The sequence below is a fragment of the Alternaria ventricosa genome, assembly GCF_023758065.1.
Source record: "Alternaria ventricosa strain BMP 2768 chromosome Unknown scaffold_25, whole genome shotgun sequence".
Lineage (NCBI taxonomy): Eukaryota > Fungi > Ascomycota > Dothideomycetes > Pleosporales > Pleosporaceae > Alternaria > Alternaria ventricosa.
Window position 1 is genome coordinate 221922 of NW_026055705.1, and position 20070 is coordinate 241991.

General features: G+C 53.8%; 8 protein-coding genes across 8 annotated transcripts; 3 read left to right on the plus strand and 5 right to left on the minus strand.

The window, feature by feature from the left end:
* Window positions 1-640: 640 nt before the first annotated feature.
* On the minus strand, window positions 641-3290 carry J4E93_009924 (uncharacterized protein; the record flags this gene model as incomplete). Its single annotated transcript, XM_049347812.1, has 5 exons — window positions 641-1857; window positions 1911-2061; window positions 2163-2710; window positions 2840-2922; window positions 2977-3290. 5 exons carry the CDS (start codon window positions 3288-3290, stop codon window positions 641-643), a joined length of 2313 nt encoding a protein of 770 aa, XP_049195041.1.
* A 510-nt stretch (window positions 3291-3800) lies between these two features.
* On the minus strand, window positions 3801-5054 carry J4E93_009925 (uncharacterized protein; the record flags this gene model as incomplete). Its single annotated transcript, XM_049347813.1, has 3 exons — window positions 3801-4207; window positions 4485-4823; window positions 5042-5054. The coding sequence occupies 3 exons, from the start codon at window positions 5052-5054 to the stop codon at window positions 3801-3803; spliced, it is 759 nt and encodes a 252-aa protein (XP_049195042.1).
* A 638-nt stretch (window positions 5055-5692) lies between these two features.
* Window positions 5693-8431, plus strand: J4E93_009926 (uncharacterized protein; the record flags this gene model as incomplete). The annotated part of the gene is made up of 3 exons (XM_049347814.1): window positions 5693-5730; window positions 6409-7840; window positions 7958-8431. The coding sequence occupies 3 exons, from the start codon at window positions 5693-5695 to the stop codon at window positions 8429-8431; spliced, it is 1944 nt and encodes a 647-aa protein (XP_049195043.1).
* Window positions 8432-10567: 2136 nt separating this feature from the next.
* J4E93_009927 (uncharacterized protein) lies at window positions 10568-12424 on the minus strand (the record flags this gene model as incomplete). Its single annotated transcript, XM_049347815.1, has 1 exon — window positions 10568-12424. The coding sequence occupies one exon, from the start codon at window positions 12422-12424 to the stop codon at window positions 10568-10570; it is 1857 nt and encodes a 618-aa protein (XP_049195044.1).
* Window positions 12425-13041: 617 nt separating this feature from the next.
* J4E93_009928 (uncharacterized protein) lies at window positions 13042-14916 on the minus strand (the record flags this gene model as incomplete). Its single annotated transcript, XM_049347816.1, has 2 exons — window positions 13042-14739; window positions 14806-14916. 2 exons carry the CDS (start codon window positions 14914-14916, stop codon window positions 13042-13044), a joined length of 1809 nt encoding a protein of 602 aa, XP_049195045.1.
* A 1075-nt stretch (window positions 14917-15991) lies between these two features.
* Window positions 15992-16764, plus strand: J4E93_009929 (uncharacterized protein; the record flags this gene model as incomplete). The annotated part of the gene is made up of 2 exons (XM_049347817.1): window positions 15992-16159; window positions 16234-16764. The coding sequence occupies 2 exons, from the start codon at window positions 15992-15994 to the stop codon at window positions 16762-16764; spliced, it is 699 nt and encodes a 232-aa protein (XP_049195046.1).
* A 100-nt stretch (window positions 16765-16864) lies between these two features.
* On the minus strand, window positions 16865-17839 carry J4E93_009930 (uncharacterized protein; the record flags this gene model as incomplete). Its single annotated transcript, XM_049347818.1, has 2 exons — window positions 16865-17423; window positions 17472-17839. 2 exons carry the CDS (start codon window positions 17837-17839, stop codon window positions 16865-16867), a joined length of 927 nt encoding a protein of 308 aa, XP_049195047.1.
* Window positions 17840-18164: 325 nt separating this feature from the next.
* On the plus strand, window positions 18165-19973 carry J4E93_009931 (uncharacterized protein; the record flags this gene model as incomplete). The annotated part of the gene is made up of 1 exon (XM_049347819.1): window positions 18165-19973. One exon carries the CDS (start codon window positions 18165-18167, stop codon window positions 19971-19973), a length of 1809 nt encoding a protein of 602 aa, XP_049195048.1.
* Window positions 19974-20070: the final 97 nt, after the last annotated feature.

The following is a 20070-nucleotide window of genomic DNA, read 5'->3' on the forward strand; positions in this document are numbered from 1 at the left end:
GACCATGCGTTGAGGTAGTATCGGACGATTTCAGAGCGTTGAGGCAGACCATTGGGCGCGTTGGGTTAGTAACTAGACAGGAGGCAGGTGCGAGCGATGGATGTGGCAGCGAGCAGCCTCGGTCACCCCGAGAAGTTGCTTGAACTGGAAGCGACCTCTGGTGCCAGGTACGTGATGCCTCTCCAGCCTCTAGGAGACGGTCCTTGATGTGTTTGTTGTGATGGGGGTGTCTTGTCATGAGAAGTCATACAAGACCGTTGATTCTAAATAGTTTTGATGGATGGTGAGAGATAACAGCAAGGCTGGACTACATATCAGCTAAAGTTCCGAGGTTCGCGGCTTCCCCATGAAGTTTTCTCACCAAGAAAGAGCACGCGTCACCGCTGCTCACATGCTACAAGCGCGACCAAAGTGACTCTTGCTCACCGGGCGATTGGACGAGTACTGTAGGGGAAGGCGCGGTCATGTACTGGAAGGAGAGACAAGCTGTCTCAGTGGGAAAGACAATCACTGAATTGTCTTCATGGGTCGATTTTGTGTTCCGCAGGATTACAACATAGCCTCTGTAGGATATCGGATCACTCCATCCTCGAATACTCCATCTTGAAGCACCCCATCGGACAATCGTCTTCGTACCCAGCTACGCAACATTCTCCATCAACCCCGCCCCCACCGTCCTCCCCCTCTCCCTAAGCACAACCCTCATCCCCTCCTCCACCGGCAACTCCCTCTCCAACTGCACCACCACCCTCGCCACCTCACCCGGCTTAACAATCCTAGGCTTCTTCTTCACAACCTCACCCGTAAACTTATTCAGCTTAGCACTCAGCGTCCTAATCCCCGCTGGAGAGTTCAGGGTACTTCGGAACACCTCCACAGGCATCGGTAGTACGTGTTCGAAAGCGAGGAGTTTGGATGTGAATGCCTTGACGAGTTTGACGGGGTCGCTGCGTGCGCAGACGATGTCGCCTTGGCGGAGGTGGACGGGGTCGATGTCTGTGAGGTGGAGTGTGGGGATTTGACCGCATACGGCCCAGTCTACGGGGGCGTCTTGTACTTCGATTGACTTGATGGTGGCGGTTTCGTTGGCGGGGAGGGCGAGGATGACGTCGCCTACTTGCAGGGTGCCGGCGTCGATGCGGCCTGATATACTCAGTGGGGAGCGGATGTCGCCGCGGAAGACATCGGCGACGGAGAGGCGGAGGGGCTTCGTGAAGTTTCGGGATGGGAGGTCGATGCGTTCAAGGGCTTCTAGCAGGGTCTCGCCAGTGTACCAGTGGGCGGCAGAGTTCTCGATCTTCTTGACGACGTTCTCGCCAGTGAGACCTGCAAGCGGGATGAAGGTTATCCGCTTTTCGAGGAAGCTGGCTTCGGTGAGGAAGGCAGTCATGCGTTTCGAAATGTCGTCAAAGCGCGATTTCGACCATCCCACAGTGTCCATCTTGTTCACGGCCACGATGATATGTTGCATGCCCATGCTGCGCGCGATCAGGATGTGTTCTTTGGTCTGCCCCTTGAGACCAGACTCAAAGCTGTTCGTACTTGCGTCGATGACCAGGACGGGAAAGTCGGCTTGTGATGCACCTGATATCATGTTGGGGATGAAGTCTTTGTGTCCTGGCGCGTCCAGAATGGTGAACTTGGTCTCGTCTGTCTCGAAGTAGTTGGTAGCAATGTCAACGGTGACACCACGACTCCGCTCTTCGCTTGTTTCGTCCATGACCCAAGCAAGCGCGAACGAAGATTTGCCGATGGTTTCTGCTTCTTTCCGTAACTTGTCTATCGACCGCTGGTCGATGACTTTGAGATCGTAGAGCAACCGCCCCATGAGCGTACTCTTGCCGTGGTCGACGTGGCCTGGGGAAGTTAACATGAGATTTTCATAGCAACGACAACGAACTTTTACTCACCAAGCACTACAAAGTTCGCCAACCGCTTCGAGGCGCTCTTCTCAAACTCATCCATGACGTTCAGGTTCTTGCTCTTCACTCTTGGTTCGTCGGCCACGGTAAGCTTCTCGACCGATTCGGTCAGGTCACCGTTGGTTTGCTTTTTCTTCTTCTTCGGTGTTGTTCCTGTATAATTTAGAGATGTTCAAAAAGAAGTTGTATCAAAATCTAGTGGCGTCCGCCGCCTGCGCCCTTGGCCTGTGCTGCCCGCACAATGTCATCCGGACTCGGCCCAGCAAAAGCACCAGTGCCATCATACGATTTGTACGCAGCAAAAGGTAGTGGAACCTCTTGTAGCGGTGCTTGGGGGTGCTTCGATGACTCGTCAGAGCCGCAAAGGGTGGAAGCGAACATAGAGGCGGTGGCGCGTTGAGCTGGCGATTCGATGACTACGGCAGGCTGGGGTACTTGAGGCTCTTCTATCTCGGGTTCTTTCGGGGCTTCTGGTGCTGGCGATGGCGATCGTCTGCGGATGGGGTATCGAGAAGGACGAGCTGGGCCAGTGCCGCCGAGAGAAGGATTGCCACCCTCCTGGTTCTTCACTGAAAGCTTGTCAAGCATGGCGATGGCCGAATCCGCATCGTTGTTGGCTTTCGAGGCAGCAGCTTCCGCATCTTCTCGTTCCTTTCTTCGCTTCGCCGCAAGAGCAGCCAGCTTTGAGGAGCCCCCAAGTAGTCCGCCTTTGTAGTATGGAGCATCAACGGTGATGACGCCAAGTCGTTCGGGTGGTACGTTGCCCCAGGGCACATCCCAGAAGAAGTCTGTGACAGCGTTGGTAGGCATCGCATCGAGATTGGGGCAACGGTGGAGGATGACAGCGGGGCAGCAGACGCGTCTACATAGCTAGAGTGGAGTGCAAGTGAAGAGATGAGTGCAGTGAGCGTGCTTACCTGCGGTAACCGGCGCATTCTGATCCGCCACACTAGCAGCTTGATCGAACCTTGACGCAGGTTTGGTCTTTTCCTGCTTAGGCCTGCACCAAGTCAGCATCCGTCTCACATACAATTCGTACAGGAATTTTACTGACGCCTCTTCCCTCGGTTCCCCCACCCCAAGTTTATTCTTCAAATAACTAACACTCTTCCCAACATCATAGTAATAATGCCAAAGCGCCTCTTGTATCTGCTCGTCGCTCGTAAAGTCGCTCTTATCCCCCAGCGCCTCGCGTACTCTTATGGTACCTGCACGCATCTGCTCTTTATCGTCTTCTGTCATGCCATCTCCTGCATCGGCTCCACCGCCGGCTTCTTCTTCCTCGTAGTAATCGTCATCGTCGTCGTAGATGTCGTCGTCATCGTAGTCGACGTTGCGCGTGCGCGAGAAGCCGCTTTTGGGAGGCATCGTGGCGGTAGTATTATGCTGGCAGCTCGAGGAATGTGGGAGATGTTGGTTGCGCGTTCGTGAGTCGTTTCGCGGGCGTGTAGAATTCGTTCGAGAGAGAGTAGCTTTCTAGTGTGAATTATCGCGTCCCTTGGTTGACGTCGGTGGTGGGGCTTGCCTTGACGTGTAGCGCGGCTGCTATTTGCCCCGCGCTAGTTGGGAGCTTTGGGCAATGCAATGACGATGATTCGTTTACTTTTCACTAGACAAGAGGAGCTGCAATCATCATGGAAATTGTTTCGATTCAAGTTCAAGCTCGCCAACAGCTCGACACACCCGTCGAAAGATACAGCAGTGGGGTATAGTATTAGTGGAAAGAGACAATGCTGAAAACCCTGGCCCGACACTCGCCCTTCGCCCGCTGTATTCAAAAAAATAGTTTTTGTTGTTTTCTGACCCATTTCTGGTGCGGCATCTCATCAACCGCGCGGTGACGCCCAGTGGCCTCTCTTAAGCCGAGAAGGAGGCTCCCTATTTCTCTGCCTTCTCCTCAGCGGCGGCTGGGGCAGCAGTGGTAGCGGTAGGCTCAGCAACAGGTGCAGGCGCAGGAGCAGCGGGAGTAGGATCCGCAACCGCAGGGGTTGGTGCAGGTGCGACGGGCTCCTCAGCTTGCGCAACGGGAGCTGGTGCCGCAGCTGGTGCAGCGGGCGCAGCAGCCTTGTCCTCGCCAAAGTTGGGCTCGTCGAACATGGGACCGCTTGTAGCGCTCATGCCGGCAGCGGGCTGGCTAGTAGGCACAGCGGGCATTTCTACGGGGGCAGCAGGTGCAGGTGTATCCGTCAACTTGGCCTCAGTCTCCTTGGGGGCCTCGGTGGCAGCGGGCTGCGATTCAGCAGCAGTCGGGGGAGCGGGCGCGACGGCACCAACGGGTTCGGGGGCTGGAAGATGATGCGTTAGTCTGGGTGTCTTGAGCGATGAAAGAGATGTAAGAGATACTACTGAAAACAAATGTCGTATCTGGCGTAAGTCGTAACGTGCTGGTGGAAGTGCGCTGATGCTAACACATAGCCATCCATCTGGTGCAGGAGTCCCACACCTAGATGGGGCCGTTCCACTGGTTGTCTAGGTCGACCTTCTGTCGCCGCCTAGAGCCATCGCAGGCTTCGTTCCCGCGGTATGGTAGTGGACTGGAGTGTGAACGAGATGTAAACCTACTGGACGTGGCCTTCTTGACCTCAGTCAGGGCCGCAGCTTCATCCTTCTTCACCTCGCTCTGAGCTGGATCTGAAGCTGGAGCTGCAGCGGGCTCAGCAGGAGCTAGCACTGGCGCAGCGGGCTCGGCGCTGGTAGCCGCAGGTGTCGTCTCGGTTTTTGCGGGCTCGGGCGCAGTCGCTGGAGCTGGGGCAGCCGGCGTAGTCTCGGTGGGCTTGGTCTGCGCAGGCGTAGCAGCAGCGGCTTCACCCGTGGCTGTGGGCTTTGGCTCTTCCTTCTTGGACTTCTTGCCCCTGAAGAGACCCTTAAAGGCCTTCTTCATCTGGTCCATGGCGTCGAGTGCTGTTGGAAGGATGTGTCAGATAGCGATTCTATGGGTGTGCTCGTGATCACACGGGCTAACGTGGATGATCGTGACTTTTGGGGGGTACGAGTTTGCGCGGATACAAGCAGACATCAAAGTAGCCAACTGCCACGACGAAGTTTGCAAAGATGCAAGCGCATCGAATCCGGAGATGGACTCGATTTGAAGAGTGGAACTGGATGAGGATCGCACTTACGAACTCCCGGCATGCTGACGATGGTGCTAGCTAGCTGCTAGATAAGCTATTGAGGGTTGAGGGACAGCACAAGCGTGCGCAAAGAGAAGCGGGAAAAGAAATGCAATGGATGAGTTGCTAACGGCGGAGGATATCTAGGTCGCGACGGAGCGTGATGATGACAGCGAGGCGCGCGGAGGATGTCGAGTTGACGAAGCTCTGTTGTTCTAGCCGGGACCCTGACACGCTAGCCAACCTTCGTCTCCACCTCCGCACTATGCACGCCAGATGCACACCATGCCACCAAAAATAGCGCCTTCATGCACTACCTGCACGCAATCAGCCGCCGTTGGTGTTTCACCTGTCGCTCGAGTACACTACAGCCATGCAAGACATCCTCCAGTTGAACCATCGCGCCTACCGTTCCCAAGGCTGCCAACGAGGCCGCCGATACCACAGAGATTAGACGCCGCTTCGGGTTAGCGCTGACTCGCCCTGCATCGACGACGATCGGAGATTTTGTGGTTTATCGTGACACGTGAGCTGCACAACACCACACACAATACCTTCCTGGGATTTACATACTTCGCACATTGCAGATGTTTTGACATGTAGTGTTTTTGCGATGTTGCTACAGCATCGGCTCAAGTTTGCGCAGCATCGAGGATACACATGGATAACGTCACCAAGCGCAGGGCAAAGGGCCTAAAGTTTGGCTCATGCTGATGATGATGAACAGAAAAGGCCCGTTTCTCTAGGTGTCCGTCCGATGCGGAGGCTCTGGGAATGTCGAAGGATGTCAACTCCAAGCTTTGCAGAAATGCCGTCTTCCCGTCTTTTTGGACTCTCCTTGCATTCTCCTTGCATTAAGACGAATATATAAGCCGTTGGGTATCATCCAACCCCATTCAAACCACCCTGCTCCTGATATTCACTGCGTCTTGGTCATGTGATGTCCATATTCTGCTCTGCACACGTGCACGCTCAGATTTCAGCTGCTACAAAGCCCTCACGCTCTCTTCTGGGTTTCATCGAAGGAGTCCAAGGCTCACTTTGCAACGATATGGATGTCAGCAACGCGACAAGGGTGAATGACGAACTTGGGTCGGTGTTTGCAGTATTGGAGAACAGCTTCTTCGCGCAGTGCTTCGTGGCCATCGCTGTGATATGTATTTGCACGAGGATATGGTCGTCGCACGTCTTCAGATCCATCAAGTACGGCAAAGGCTATAATGTCTTACCACCTACACTGCCGTATTGGATACCAGGACTCAGACATGCGTTATCAATGGCCTATGATTCGCATGCCTTTCTGGCCAAATGCATGCAAGTACCAAATGACAACTGGCCCGAATTATCGCATTGTAGCAGAACTGACACGACAGCAGGAACGAATACGGCGACGGCTCACCCTTCTTCCTCGACGGCGCAGGCGAAAGACTGCTCTTCGTCCTCGACCCCGAGCACATCAAAGGCGCGCTCAACAACTCCGCCGAACTAGATCCCAATCCCTTCATTCACGACAAGATCATGGGCGCACTAATGAGCAGTCCCAAAGCCGCCATCGAATACTACAACTCCCCAGAAAGCAACACAGACTACATACAGACTACGCACATCCGACAACACACAACCGGGTCCAATCTCGGTCTCCTCGTCCAACGCCTCTTCGACGTCATGAAGCGCACCATCTCTGAAACCCTCGCTGAGACACCTGATGGCACATGGCACGAAATCCCCGACCTTTACGCCTTCCTCGAATACCATCTTTCGTATGGCATAACCGAAACACTGCTAGGCAGTTCGATTATTGAAACCTACCCGGAGATCATAACAGACCTCTGGATTCACATTGAAGCCACAGATCAATTCTTCATGGGCCTCCCCCGCTTCGTCATCCCAAAAGCATACGCCGCCCGCGACCGCCTCCTCTCCGCAATCCGCACATGGACCATAAAATCCGAAGCCTTACGTCAGGCCAACGCTGTAAACACCGTGTGGGATCCTGTCGCGGGTTCGGGTCTTCTCCAAGAACGCGAGAAACTATACAGCGAGATGCCGGGCCACGGCATCGAAGGCCGGTCCGCTCAAACTCTCGGTTTACTCTACGGAGGAACCAGCCTAACCGTGCCCGTCACATTCTGGTATCTGTTCGAAACGCTGCGGAATCCAGATCTACAACAACGTGTGCTATCTGAAATGAAAAGTCATGTAAACGAGGAGACAAAGGGCTATAACTTCATGCAACTCACCTCGCGCCCGCTGTTCCAAAGCCTCCACGCCGAGACGACACGAATGTATAGTTCCAACCTCGCGGTTCGAGAGGTTACGAGTGAGGTGTGGAAGTTAGATGGGAAATACAGTGTACCGAAAGGAACCCAAGTCTTCATCAGCCATAAATTTGCCGGCCAATTCACCCAGGGTTGGCGTTCCATCCGCCCCCAAACTGTTGCCAAGCCCCTAGATGCCTTTTGGCCTGAGCGGTATCTCGTCAACACCTCCGCTTCTCCTTCCAACCCCTCTTCCACTTCCACCCCCACTTCCACCCCCTCTTCCACTTCCACCCCCTCCAACAACCCCGATAACCGCTCAAAGTTCAGCGACGCAGGTCTAAGCGGTAGTTGGACTAGTTTCGGTGGCGGCGAACATAAATGTCCTGGTCGGCATTTTGCACGCAATATCGGCATTGTGACACTAGCGGTGTTGATGGGTGTGTTTGAGATTGAAGTGAGTGATTTGGAGGGGGCGAGGAGGCTGGATCCGGGGAATAAGAGGAAGGCGTTTGGGACAATGAGGCCGAGGGAGAGGATTGCGGGGAGGGTTAGGCGCAGGGTTTAGGAGGAGGTATGGAATATGGACCGGTTGAGCGAGACGTGTACTCTCCCCCATCATTAACCATGTGCTACGCACATGCGCCATATTTTCAAATAAACTGAGCATCTCCTAACGGTACGTCGCAAAGTCGAAACCCTAGAGGACGACATCAATAGCACCAACAGGGTGCTGGAACAGTCTGGTGGCACAGTCGATGCTCGCGATAAATCCATCACGAACATCAACAAGCAACTACACAATGCTCATGAGACACATGCAAACTGCAAAGACAGCTTCGCTAGCATCAATCGACAACTGAACGATGCCCACGTCGAACTCAGACGCTCCTCTACCGAGATCAAACGCCTTGCGTTGTTTGGCTCTGTTGTCGTGCGGTGCCAGCACGAGTTCTTCAAGGCTGTTTATCAAATCACCGAGACGCTTCACACCGCACCGATACCTGTGCCTCCTTTGTGGACGTCGAAAACACCCATCACACCGGAGGACATGATCAGTCAGCATCAAGAACACGCCGGTTTTCTCATCAGTCTGATCGATAGTCTCAAGGACGCCTACCGAGACGCCATGTTGATGTAGGAAAAGTCGATCGAGACCGTCTCCGACGTCCTAGGCGATTATGAGAAGCTACGCGATGCTCTTCACGCTAGCAACAACATGATTACCACGCGAACCCAATCGCTAAATCACCTGTCCCGTCCTGAAAAGATATTCGAGGCTGCAGTATGTGTAGTGGTTGCAGGTTGGGATGGAAGCACGAAGACGGTCACTTCGTTCGAGGAGAAGGTTGGTCGTCTGCACGCCATCTTACCAGCAGACGAGGTTGCGAGTACATAGCTAGTTCCGTATTCACCGTGGTTGATCTGCAAGCATTCCATTGAACGACTTGAACCTTTGCACTGCGTGCGTGAGACATGTGAACTTGAAGGGCGCGTTGTCCAATGTTGCCCATCGGCATGATTCGTGACTACACTACAGTCGGTTTACTTATCGACAAGCAATCCTAGCGATGTTTCCAGTACAAAGCAACAAAGATGTACAGTATCGCCATTGTTACTACAAAAGAAAAGAACATACATTCGCACGTTGTATATCATGGCCGCAAGCCACAAGGATATCAAGCCTCTCGTTTGGGTTGCGAGATGTGTGCTCTCCATCATTGATCACTTGCCGCCCGGGCTGCCTGGGTATGTTCCTAATGAAACTGAGCATTACATAAAGGATCCGGAAGTGAGGCGGGAATCGGAGGATGAGCTGAGGCGAACCCAAATGGCATCGCGTCCGCCTTATGCTGAATCGGACACGATGTGCGATAGCGAACGGCGATCTCGGGTGGCCTTGCGGTTCTTGCTGGGGTTATGGCTATTGTATTCGAAGACCGCGCCAGTTACTGTGGAAGAGCTATGACCGTGTAAGGATTTTGGTTAGAAGTATACATAGCCTTCTGCCCTGTTGCTTTGGTAGAATATAATACCATGTAGGCGGCACGCGGCACAGATTCAAGTCGCATTCTAGAGATGTTTATGTATATGGAAATCTGAGTTGCAGTATACATGTCGTTCTGCCCTGTAACTTTAGTAGGGTGCAGTACCATGTAGGCGGCACGCGGCACAGATCTAAGTCGTATTCTCAAGATGTTTCAGTATGCGAAATTATGGGTTGGAGTATACATAAACTTCTGCGCTGTTGCTTTGGTAGAGTTCAATGCTTTGTAGACGGCACGCGCCACCAATTCATACTGTGCGAATAACTTGAACGACTCGGCGACAGCCTATCTGGAAGGCATCTAATGCCGGGTAGCGATCTTGTACACGTGGAGATATGGCACATTGGGGTCGCCGACCCCAGGTTCTGTCGCTACCTAGGTACCGAATATGCCCAATAGTATCATCCTTTGACGACGCATGTCGAGGAAGACACGCTCACCAGATCTAGCTTGCTTGAGTAATGCGTGTAGTTTACCGCGCTAGGTCAAGGTCTCCAGTCTAGACATTACCTGTGCGCCACACCCAATGCGAAGACGCAGCCAACATTCCTCTTCATTCGCATATGGAAGGTCGACGAGACACCCACACTACCCGCATCTGAGGCAACCCAAACAGCCCAATCAACCAGGACACTACTCAAATCACACTACCACACCAAACATCAACTCATAGCTTGCGCTGCGAAGGCACCTGCCAGATTGCGGTCTCCGAGACCATGGTCGGGTCCCACACTACCACTTCCAGCGCCAGGCCGTGGCACACCTCGGTGTTCTTTTGTTGTCAGAAGCCATATGCAAGGAACTCTGGCAGTGAGAGACGCATCTACCCCACGGAGAACCTTGGAAGTACCTCGATGAGCGCTCTTTCGATGTATTCAGAAAGCACTCTCACGAGCCCTTGACAGTTGCCGATCATGGTGGATGTCTCGATGCAGACCGAAGCTGTGGCTCGTACACCTCTACGTTCGTTGCCCTTCTCGTTGCTGGGCATGTCACTCAATGCCGCCTAAAGCTCTAACCCCAGAAGACTACATCGCCTCAGAACCTTTGTCAATATTCCTTTCCCATCGATGCAGTCTGCAGCACACCCTTTTAGTTTTCACCCTAGTAAAAAATATGACAACAATACCTTCGTAGGGTTGGAAAGACGGTACTAATAAACCGGAGAAGTCAATGATGCGGTTCCCAGACGAAGTTGCGGAAGGAGAGTAACCCACCGTACCCAGTTCTCAATAATCAAAGTCTTCAAACACTACTTTCTGCCCCTCAAGCCACCCCGTAACCTCTTTCCTCATCCCCTTTCCAGCACACACATACCACGTCTCAGCCTGCATATGCTGTACATCTTCCTTCATCATCCTCCTCTCCACCACATCCGCCTGCGCCTTGATCTCATCTCTCATCGTAGCAAGCTCAACCTCCACAGCCCGCCCAGTCAAAAACACCTTCGCACACTTCCCCAGCCCAGGATACCGCTTGAATGTATCCAGCACCAACCCCACATCCTCCCCCCTCACCGCCCACAGCAACATGAACCCGCCGTTTTGCAAATCCAGCCCACCGATCTGACCGAAAAGAGGAGTGACACCCACACCCCCAGCCACAAAAACGTTTTTCCCCTCCCCATCCCTAGCACTCTCGACTTTAAACTCCCCTCCCACCCCCAAAACACCCACTTCCAACCCCGCCCGCTCATTCTGCTGGAACAAAAATCCCGTCACAGCACCCACCTTTCTGATTGTAATCTCAAACTCCTTCTCCTTCTCCTTATCTCCCTCCCCATCCCCATCCCCATCCCCCCCATCCCGTGCCAGTGCCGAAGAAATCGTAAACGTCCTAACAAAATCATCGTTCAAACTCCCCGGATCCTCGTCCCGCATATGCTCATACCCCACATCGAGCTCTTGACTGAAATCAAGCGCGATCCATTGGCCAGCGCGGTATGTGAGGCCGCCATCGACGGAGAAAGTGAAGCGTGCGATGGTGGGTGTGAGGATCTCTTTCTTTGTGAGAAGGGCTGTTTGGCGCGTGGAGGGGGAATTGGAAGAGGAGAGGGCGCCGCGGATGTTGCCTTCGGTAGCTAGTGTGCGGACGAGTGGGTTGTAGGGACTTGGTGTTTTCTTTGTTCCGCGGAATGGTAGACCGGTTTTTACGTACCGGCATTCCTCAATCTCGATTCTAACGGCGAGATTACTGCCTGGGAGGAGGGCGGAGGCGTCTGTGCCAGCGAGGATCTCGGTCGCGCCTGTTATGTACAGCACATCTCCAGTCTCGTAGTCTGGAAACGTGAGCCCGATTTTCGGATTGAGCATGAGGTTGCCGAGGGACTGGTAAAGCCGGTTCCCAGAATACTCGGGATAGGCGAGGGTAGTTGGAGACACGATTCGGACGAAGCCCGGTGGACCTCCGCGGTGGTTAACATCCATGTCATCTTCTGTGCTGGTGGAGAGAAAGAACATGTCGGATTTCGATATCAGCGCTGTTCCTTCTTCAGACAACGACGAGCCTTGCGACACCAGTTCTGGGTCTAAAAGCGCGGGTCGGATTTCGTATTGGTTGAGGTACTTTGGGCAATTCCCGAGACTTTGCTCGATCTTGGTGACGAGTTGGAGTTGTGTTTGTTTCCTGTTCTCTTCGCCTTCTATTTCGACTTCGACGTCTTTTATCGTCCCTGCGACCATGCGGCCGGCGGTCTTGACTCTCTTTCTTGTCATCAGGTCGATGGCTAAACCTGCTACTAGCTTCCCACCGTCTTTCGCCTGAGTCGTCTTGCTTTCCCCACCTTTCTCGCTACCGCCCACGAGCGCTTGCACAACAGGATCATGCTTGCCGTCGACGAGAGTCCTTGTACCGTTGAAACCTCCACCAAGCGGCTCTGAGAAACCAGGTTCGCCACCCCATAGTGTCGTCCAAGGCCGATCCTGTGTATCTAGAGTCCCGAATGCGAGCAGAGGGGCGCGTTGGAACATGAACGCTGCTTGTGGTGTGAGCATGGCTGATGTTGGATTGTCTTGAGGCGGAATGCGGAGGAGGCGGTGCATCTTCTCTTCGCCCTCGTTCCAGGGCATGCCTATCGAGAAAGACATGTTGATGGCTTGTGAAGTGAACCTGAGGGAGGTTTTCGTGGTGTGTAGTCAGTTGACCGGTGTCTATTGTCTGAGCTCTGGGTTATATAGCTTGCACTGCTAGGAAGAATTATTGGGCGTCATGCTCTGGTGACGAAGCTCATCCATTCCAAGGATGACTTTGTTGCCGTCGGCATCTATCCTAATAATGCTTTGCACCGAATTGTTGAGGTGTCATCCGAAGGGCGCATTGGCAGTGATACCGCGGCATGTCGCCATCGGCGGCTTCCAAATAGTGATGGTTAAGGTCGGCCTTACATGCGGGGGAAGGGAAGCTAGCCCAAACGGGTCGGGAGGCCTTAGAAGAAGGAAGTAACACGCTTATGAAGCATGACCGGCATGGAATAACGCGTCAGTTACAGAGACCTGCACCTCATACAAGCATAAAACCGAACATGTCTGCAGCCTACATTAACATAGAACCCTGCAAAGTAGGTGTCTTAACGTCGATGTAGGCTCTAGACCTGTTCAGATTTTTCTAAGGTTGGCGTGCCTGTGTAATCTGGTGCAGCTGTCTTGCCGCTCAGTCAACATCTTTGATCCAAGTATCGTGGACATATTCACTGACAACCTACCGCCTAACTATGCTCCCTAACAATCATCTCCGCAGCCATCTCCGCAATCCCATAAACAAGCGTCTGCAAATGCGCACTCGGCAAAAGAGGAATAACACTCGCATCCACCACCCTCAACCCCTTAGTACCATACACCTTCAACTCCTTATCCACAACACCACCATCCTTCTCCGGCAGCAGCGCAGCAGTACCAATAGGATGATAAATACTCAACGTATTCGCCAGCGCATACTTGCGCCAATCCGCATCCGTCTGCACAGCACTGCCCGGTTCGTACTCATTTGTCCAGACCTCGCTCATGGGCGCGGTGGAAGCGATCTTACGCATGTATTTAGCGAGGTTTGTGGCGGCTTCGAGGTCGTAGGGGTGGGAGAGGTAGTTTGGGTTTATGAGCGGTTTGTCGCTGATGTTAAGGGAGGAGATGTGGACGTTTCCTTTGCTGAGGGGGTGTTGAACCACGCCGATTAGTGCGAATGTGCCGATGCCGAATTGGGTGGAGTTGGCGGCGGGGTAGCCCTTCAGGCCTGTGTAGCCGTCTGAGAAGATGACTTCTAGTTGGGGGACCTTTGTGCTGAGAGCGGGGGAGAAGTATGATTTCTTCAACTTGTCGGTTGCAGACGTCAAGCTCGCGTCGCTGTCAACGAGGTTGCGGAGCGTGGATGCAGTGGAGTTGCTGACGGTGCCCCAGGGGAAGTATGCATAGCCGCTGGCGGTGTAGTCATAAAGTGACACCTCGTCCGCGTTGTAGAGGGCTAGCTCAGCGGCTGCGCGGGTGGCGTTCTTGAGGACGTCGAAGGAAGGGTATTCGGGCTTCAACTGGTAGGAGATTTGGATGCGAATGTGGTCTTGGAGGTTCTCGCCAACCGAAGGTAGATGCTTGACAACAGGAATACCGAGGTTCTTGAGGAGAGTAGAGTTGCCAATGCCGGAGTGTTCCAGAAGACCAGGAGTTTGAAACGATCCAGCCGAGAGAATGACCTCCTTTCGCGCGGTGATTGTTGTACCGTTTTCCAGCGTGACGCCGACAGCAGTCTTTCCTTTGAAGTTGATCTTCGCCACACGCGTGTCTAGCTTCAACACCAGGTTATCCTTGGCAAGTTTGAGGTATTCTGGGGCGTAAGAGCGAGTGTAGTTGGGGCTGACGTTGCTCGGTTGGGTCGAGACACCTATGGGGTTACCGTTCAGGCTCTCTCGATTCGTCGCCAAGCCGAGGCTATTCATAGTGGGATACCATGAGGACTGGTGACGGGGAAAGATCCTGTTGATGAGCGTGCGGATGGGCCCCGTTGTGCCGACTCCCTCGGTGCCGTATGCCGGCGACGGTAGGAATGTCTCGCACTTCAACATTGCAGCGTACAAGTTCTTCCAGTTCCATCCTTTGTTGCCGAGCTGCTTCTCCCATGCGTCTAGTTCGTACTCGGAAGTTCTGTCCCATGTCATGAGATTGAGAGCAGAGGATCCTCCGAGGACTTTGCCACGGTTCTGCGCAAAGACGCGGTTGTTGGCGCCGGGTTGCGCAATGGTGGTGAAGTTCCAGTCATATTTGCCACCAAGTGTTGATCCCTTTCTTCCTGGTACGCTGATACCTGGTTCCTGGCGGCCATCGGGTCCAGCTTCTATGACAAGGACGTTGAGATCTGGGAGTCCAAGACTGATGCGTGAAGCGACGGCGAGGCCTGCAGTTCCACCTCCAATTACAATCTATATCGTCTGTTAGATCATCTTCGGAATCGGGATAGAACCTGTTGGCTTCAAAAGGCAACGTACAAAGTCATAAGAGCTAGAATTAACGGATCCCTTTACCTCCCGCTCGAAAACTGCGGCACTACCGTACTCCAACAACGCAAAAGCTAGCAAGGTGGACGTCTGTAATTTCATAATCGCGTCCCGTGGAAAAGCAGCGCTCTCTCAAAAGAATGAATAGCCGATACAAGACTCGGAAACCAGTGAATCGCCGCCCTCGAGCATACCAGCAGAATATAAATTACTTGTCAGCGCTACTGAACTAGAAAAAGCATGCTAGCGACATCGAGATCTTGGGCCGAGATCCAAGATTCCGTATGCAGGTGCGGGCCTGATATCGTGTATCCATTTTATCCGATGCGAGACGGGACAGGGGATGGGCACGACACCCACTCTTTGCCTGCGTCCTTACGCCGTCTACCGGGGATCTCGTATGAGTAATCCGGATACTTCATGGGAGCTTCTGTGCTTTCTGGTGCTCTCGAGGCGGTGCGGTCGCGATCCCTGGCGTCGACGTTATGCTGAGAGCCACTCCATCGGGAACATGGTACCTATGGCTTCCGGGGACATGGTGAAGACTTGTTCGACTACTCAGCCGCAATGTGGGTCCGGGAGTTGATGAACGGGAACTAGACGCTTTATTGCATGATGCGTGAGCCGTATTCCACACTGGTGGCAACGGTCCATGGTTTTTGAACACCCCCAAATCTGCCGCCAACGCTACATTTCCGTTGTTCCGAGCATGCGCGAGCGGTAGAAGTGCGTGTAGCAAGAACGTGGTAAAGAGGCAATCATCCATCAATGAAATCATGATCAAAAGCTGTAGAACACCGAAACGCCCAAGTGGGCAGGCGCGCTAGTCGGGTGCCTGATGTCCTCTATGAGCAGGAACGAACAAGGCTATCCTCACGACAATACACCGCAACTGCGAGACAACATTCTACCATGGGATATTGATACACTTATAGCCGTTACACATGTCTACCGCTCAAAAGGTGGCATCCCGGCCCAACCGCCGCAACACGAGAAAGCTGAGCTGCCCAGGCCAGCCAGCCAGCTGGACCCCTAGTTTGGTCAAAACTCCGCGTCTCAACATGGACATGACGGAGATGCGATCTTTGCTCATCCACTAACACCTCTACTATTATTATCTCCTACATACCGCAATCGTTTCTACAGCGCCAAATAGCACATCACATATTCGCCCACCATGGCACCGCGCAAGACGCGGGTGAAGCCCACAGCGTACCCATTCCTACCCTTCCACATCACACGATGCGCGCAACTGCTTTCGTCCTTAGTAGTAGCGAGCATCATGTTTTACTTCCTGCGTGAATTGGCGCATGATGGGTATAGGTTGCCGTGGACGTTTATCTTAGTAAGTCTCTTCCTCATTTCGTCCTGGCTATTTACCTACTACATACGTTTATTGCATTGCTAACTATTACTCAGCTAATGACCGTATCCCTCCTCACCCCCGCGGCACTCACAATCACGATCGTCCTACACTTCCGCCACGGCCTATCCGCGTCCCTCAACCTGATTCTCAACAGCGTCCTCGCGCTCCTCTGGACTGTGTCCTTCGCTCTGCTGGCGTGGTGGTGTTCGGGCACATTGGCACACGTTTGCGACGCGGATAGCTGGGAATCAGACACCGGGGTTAGCGTGTGCAGGATGTACAAGGCGCTGTTCAGCTTCGCGTTGCTAGGCTTTGTGGCAACCGGGTGCGCGTTGGGCTTAGATGTCAAGGTCATGAGGGGCGCGAGGACGAGGGGCGTGTTTCAGCAGTTGGATGTGTTGAACGGAGGGGAAGCGAAGAAAGATGAAGAGGACACAGGAAGGGACATCAACCCGAATCCCATCGCTGCACGGGCGCAACGGGGTAGGGGTGGAGACGGTTACGCGCTGCCTGAGGAGCAGTTCGGGTACAACGACATTGGCTATCACGGAGCTGCAGGTGAGGTTGGGCAAAGCAGGATATAATCCCTAGAACAATGCCATGAAGAATAATCTCATCTACTCAAACGCCATCTCAACGCCGCCCAGATGCTGGCCTGAAGCCGGGTATCACAGTGCAAGAAAACTAGAAAACGTCGTCCATGATGACATCTCTGCTCATGGCTGCCGTCGCGGCATGCTCAGTACCAACATCCGCGTCCATGGACATGGACGGAGCTTCGCGCGCGGGAATCTCGTCTTCGACAAAGACACCCAGGCCACCGAATGCTTCCCGTAGTGTCCGACTGCAGTAGTCTTGCAAGCTGTGTCCTCCCACCAGATGCGCTGGATCTCGTTTCATACGCGCGTACCAGTCCACCTCGTAGCTGTCCTGGAGGACGTAGTATTGCGGCGCGATGGTGTAGCCGCCGAATGGGTCGAAGGGTGCTTCGACGGGCGGCGCGACGCGCTTCTTCAGTCCGCGGATTGCGAAACCGGGGTCTACGTCGTCTTTGATGCCGGTGCTCTTGTTGCGGGCGGCGGCTTCTAATTCGGCTTTTTGGAGGGCTTCGAACTTTTTTAGTTTCGCCCAGGTCGCGTCTACGTCGATGTTGAGGATGAGGTTCCAGTTGATTTCTTCGACTTGCTCGAGGTAATCGTTGTAGTCGCGGAGGGACTCGAAGTCATCTTCTGTTTTGTTCATGCTGTAGATTGTTAGCCAGACGTCGTTGTTATGCGTCAATAGCACCTACATCTTCATGACCTTCTTCCTCAGATCCACCTCCCGCTCAACCTTCAGATCCTCAAACGTCGCCCTCCGAAAGTTCCGATAAGCCAGCGTCTTTGCGCATCCAGCAACAGGACATATACTGTTGCCCTTGCCAAAGAGCCGATCCACGCAGGTATCGCACATTTTGTGGTAGCATATCGGGTTGATCTTGAACTGCATGTTGGAGTTGAGGAAGCGCGACGACCTGCATACGGGGCAAGAGTCTGATGCATCGTCAGCGAGGGAACGTGGGGGTTGTGACTGCTGTAAAGACAAGTTGTAGAGGGTTTTGGAGAGAGACGCACCGCCATCTGGCTTGGACGCGTCGGCGCCGCGCGCGGATTTCGACATGGCGGGTATGAGGCGGAGGCGATGGAGCTGCGAGGATGGGGCCTCGGGATCTTGAGGTTTGTTGCTGACTCAGCGGGTGGAAGTCGCCGGTCGTCTTACGAGATAGGGAGCATGTCTGGGATCGATAGAGATGTAGACGAGTGGATAATCACTGAATCTGAGGTCCAGGAACTGCTCCTGTCTGACAGACGACATACCGACGATCTGTATGCATGGCTTGCATGGTTTCCCTTGTGGGGCCTGACGCCAAGACCGACGCTTTTTCTCGTACACAAAATTCCTTCACCTTTCCTTCTTCCACAACCCACTCACCACATCAGCAAAAATGGCAGCCTCAACACAGAGCGCCCTAGAGGAGATTGAGCGCCGCCGCGTGCAGCTGCAGCAAAATGTCGATAAGCTGCGCAAAGCCCTCTCCCACTGGACGACCTGGGAGGCTGAGTATGAGGCGCTCAAGGAAGAGATCCAAGGCGCCAGCGACCCTTCACCCTCACAGATACGTGAGATGGCACGCGACCTCGACCTTACCCTGCTGGACCACAAGGAAGTCGAGGAGCTGCTCTGCAAGAACTCGCCCATGGAACGCACTGCTAACCAAGTTATTGACATGATCTCTAGACGCATTGACTATGTTCGGACGAGCAGTGCTACGATCGAAAAGAACCTCGATGCTGCTGAGAAGAAGCTTGCTGGTGTCGATGTTCTGTTGGAGCCAGGCATGGACAATGAAGAGGGCGAGCCGATGATGGACATTGAGGAAGAACTCGATGACGATGGCAACGAGGTTTCGAGCTCTGTGAATCAGACGGGCAAGGCTGCAGCTGAGCTTGTTGAGGTCCTACGCAAGGCTGGTGTCCAGAAGGCGGAGCTGGAGAAGAAGAACGCAGCAGAGGCGCAAGAAGCTTCTCCAGATGCGCCGTCCACGTCTACGCCAACTTCACACACCACACCAGAGTCGAAATCTAGTCCGTCCTCCTCCGAAAACACGTCCACTCTACCCTCCTCCCAAGCTTCAGACCCAGAGCCTGTCAAGAAGTCAGTGTCTTTCTCTGAGGAGGTCGACGTCGAACCAACTCCGAAAGCTACACCACAACCTGCACAACCCGACTACGAAGCAAAATTCTCTGTCGATGAGGAGCTCACGCAGGACGACTACGAGAGCTTGGCCAATGCCATTATACCAGATGACGAGTCTGCAGAGGAAGCCGAGCTGAGACGGCAAATGCTTCAGTATGGCATGTCGGAAGTCGGACAGATTGTCGCTGAACTCGATCTGGACCAGCCTACTGCGTCGTACTCTGACGAAGAAGATGACGACTACGGCGACTACGACACTGAGGACGACGAAGAAGAAGACGAGTATGGCCGCAGCACCAAGCCTGTCATCACCGAGGACTATCGCAAGCAGATGATGGAACTTGAGAAGAAGTTGGGCGCTCGCATGCTTGAGAATGTAGGGCCTGAGTCGGGCAAGCCATCTCTCGAAGACCACATCGGAGACATTCGTACCATGAAAGTGAAGAGCGACGATCAGTTCGATGAGTCCATGGCTTCTCCTGCGACAATGCCGGCGCCGGCTGATACAAAGGAGTCGAAGAAGAAGGGAGTGCGCTTTGCCGACGACCTGGACATATCTGAAGCGCCAAAGCCAATACAAGAACCAGCTGGAGCCGCGCGGTTACCTGTTAGATCGACAACGACCATATCCGATACCATTGTCGAGCGATCTGCCGTCCCTGCCGCTCCGGTAGAGCCACCCAAACCCGCCAAGATGTCCAGGTTCAAGAGTGCCCGCGCTGCGACGAACACTCCTCCCCAGATGCTGCCAACACCTCCGGTCCCAGAAGCGTCGCCTGTGCCAAGTGGCCCAGCTGGACGACCACTAGCCACTACCATTACCGAGCACGCCCCTCTACCCTCAGAGCCCCAGGCACCTGATGAGTTTGATCCAGTTCTCTTGGACCGCGAGATCAAAGCAGAGTATCACAAGGCGCGTAATCGCTTCATCCAGCGACAAGGCGGATTCAAGGCAACTGAAGAGGACGAAGAAAGTCCCATCGTAGAAGAACGAGATGGCAAGACCAAAAAGGTGAGCCGTTTCATGGCGGCCAGGCTCAAGGCTGAGGGTATGTAATATCTCCGTATAACGTCGCCACCACGTTTCCATCGTCGTTCCCTTTCTACACTTCCACCACCGACCCTTGTGAGGGTCACGCGTGCATGCCTAACGG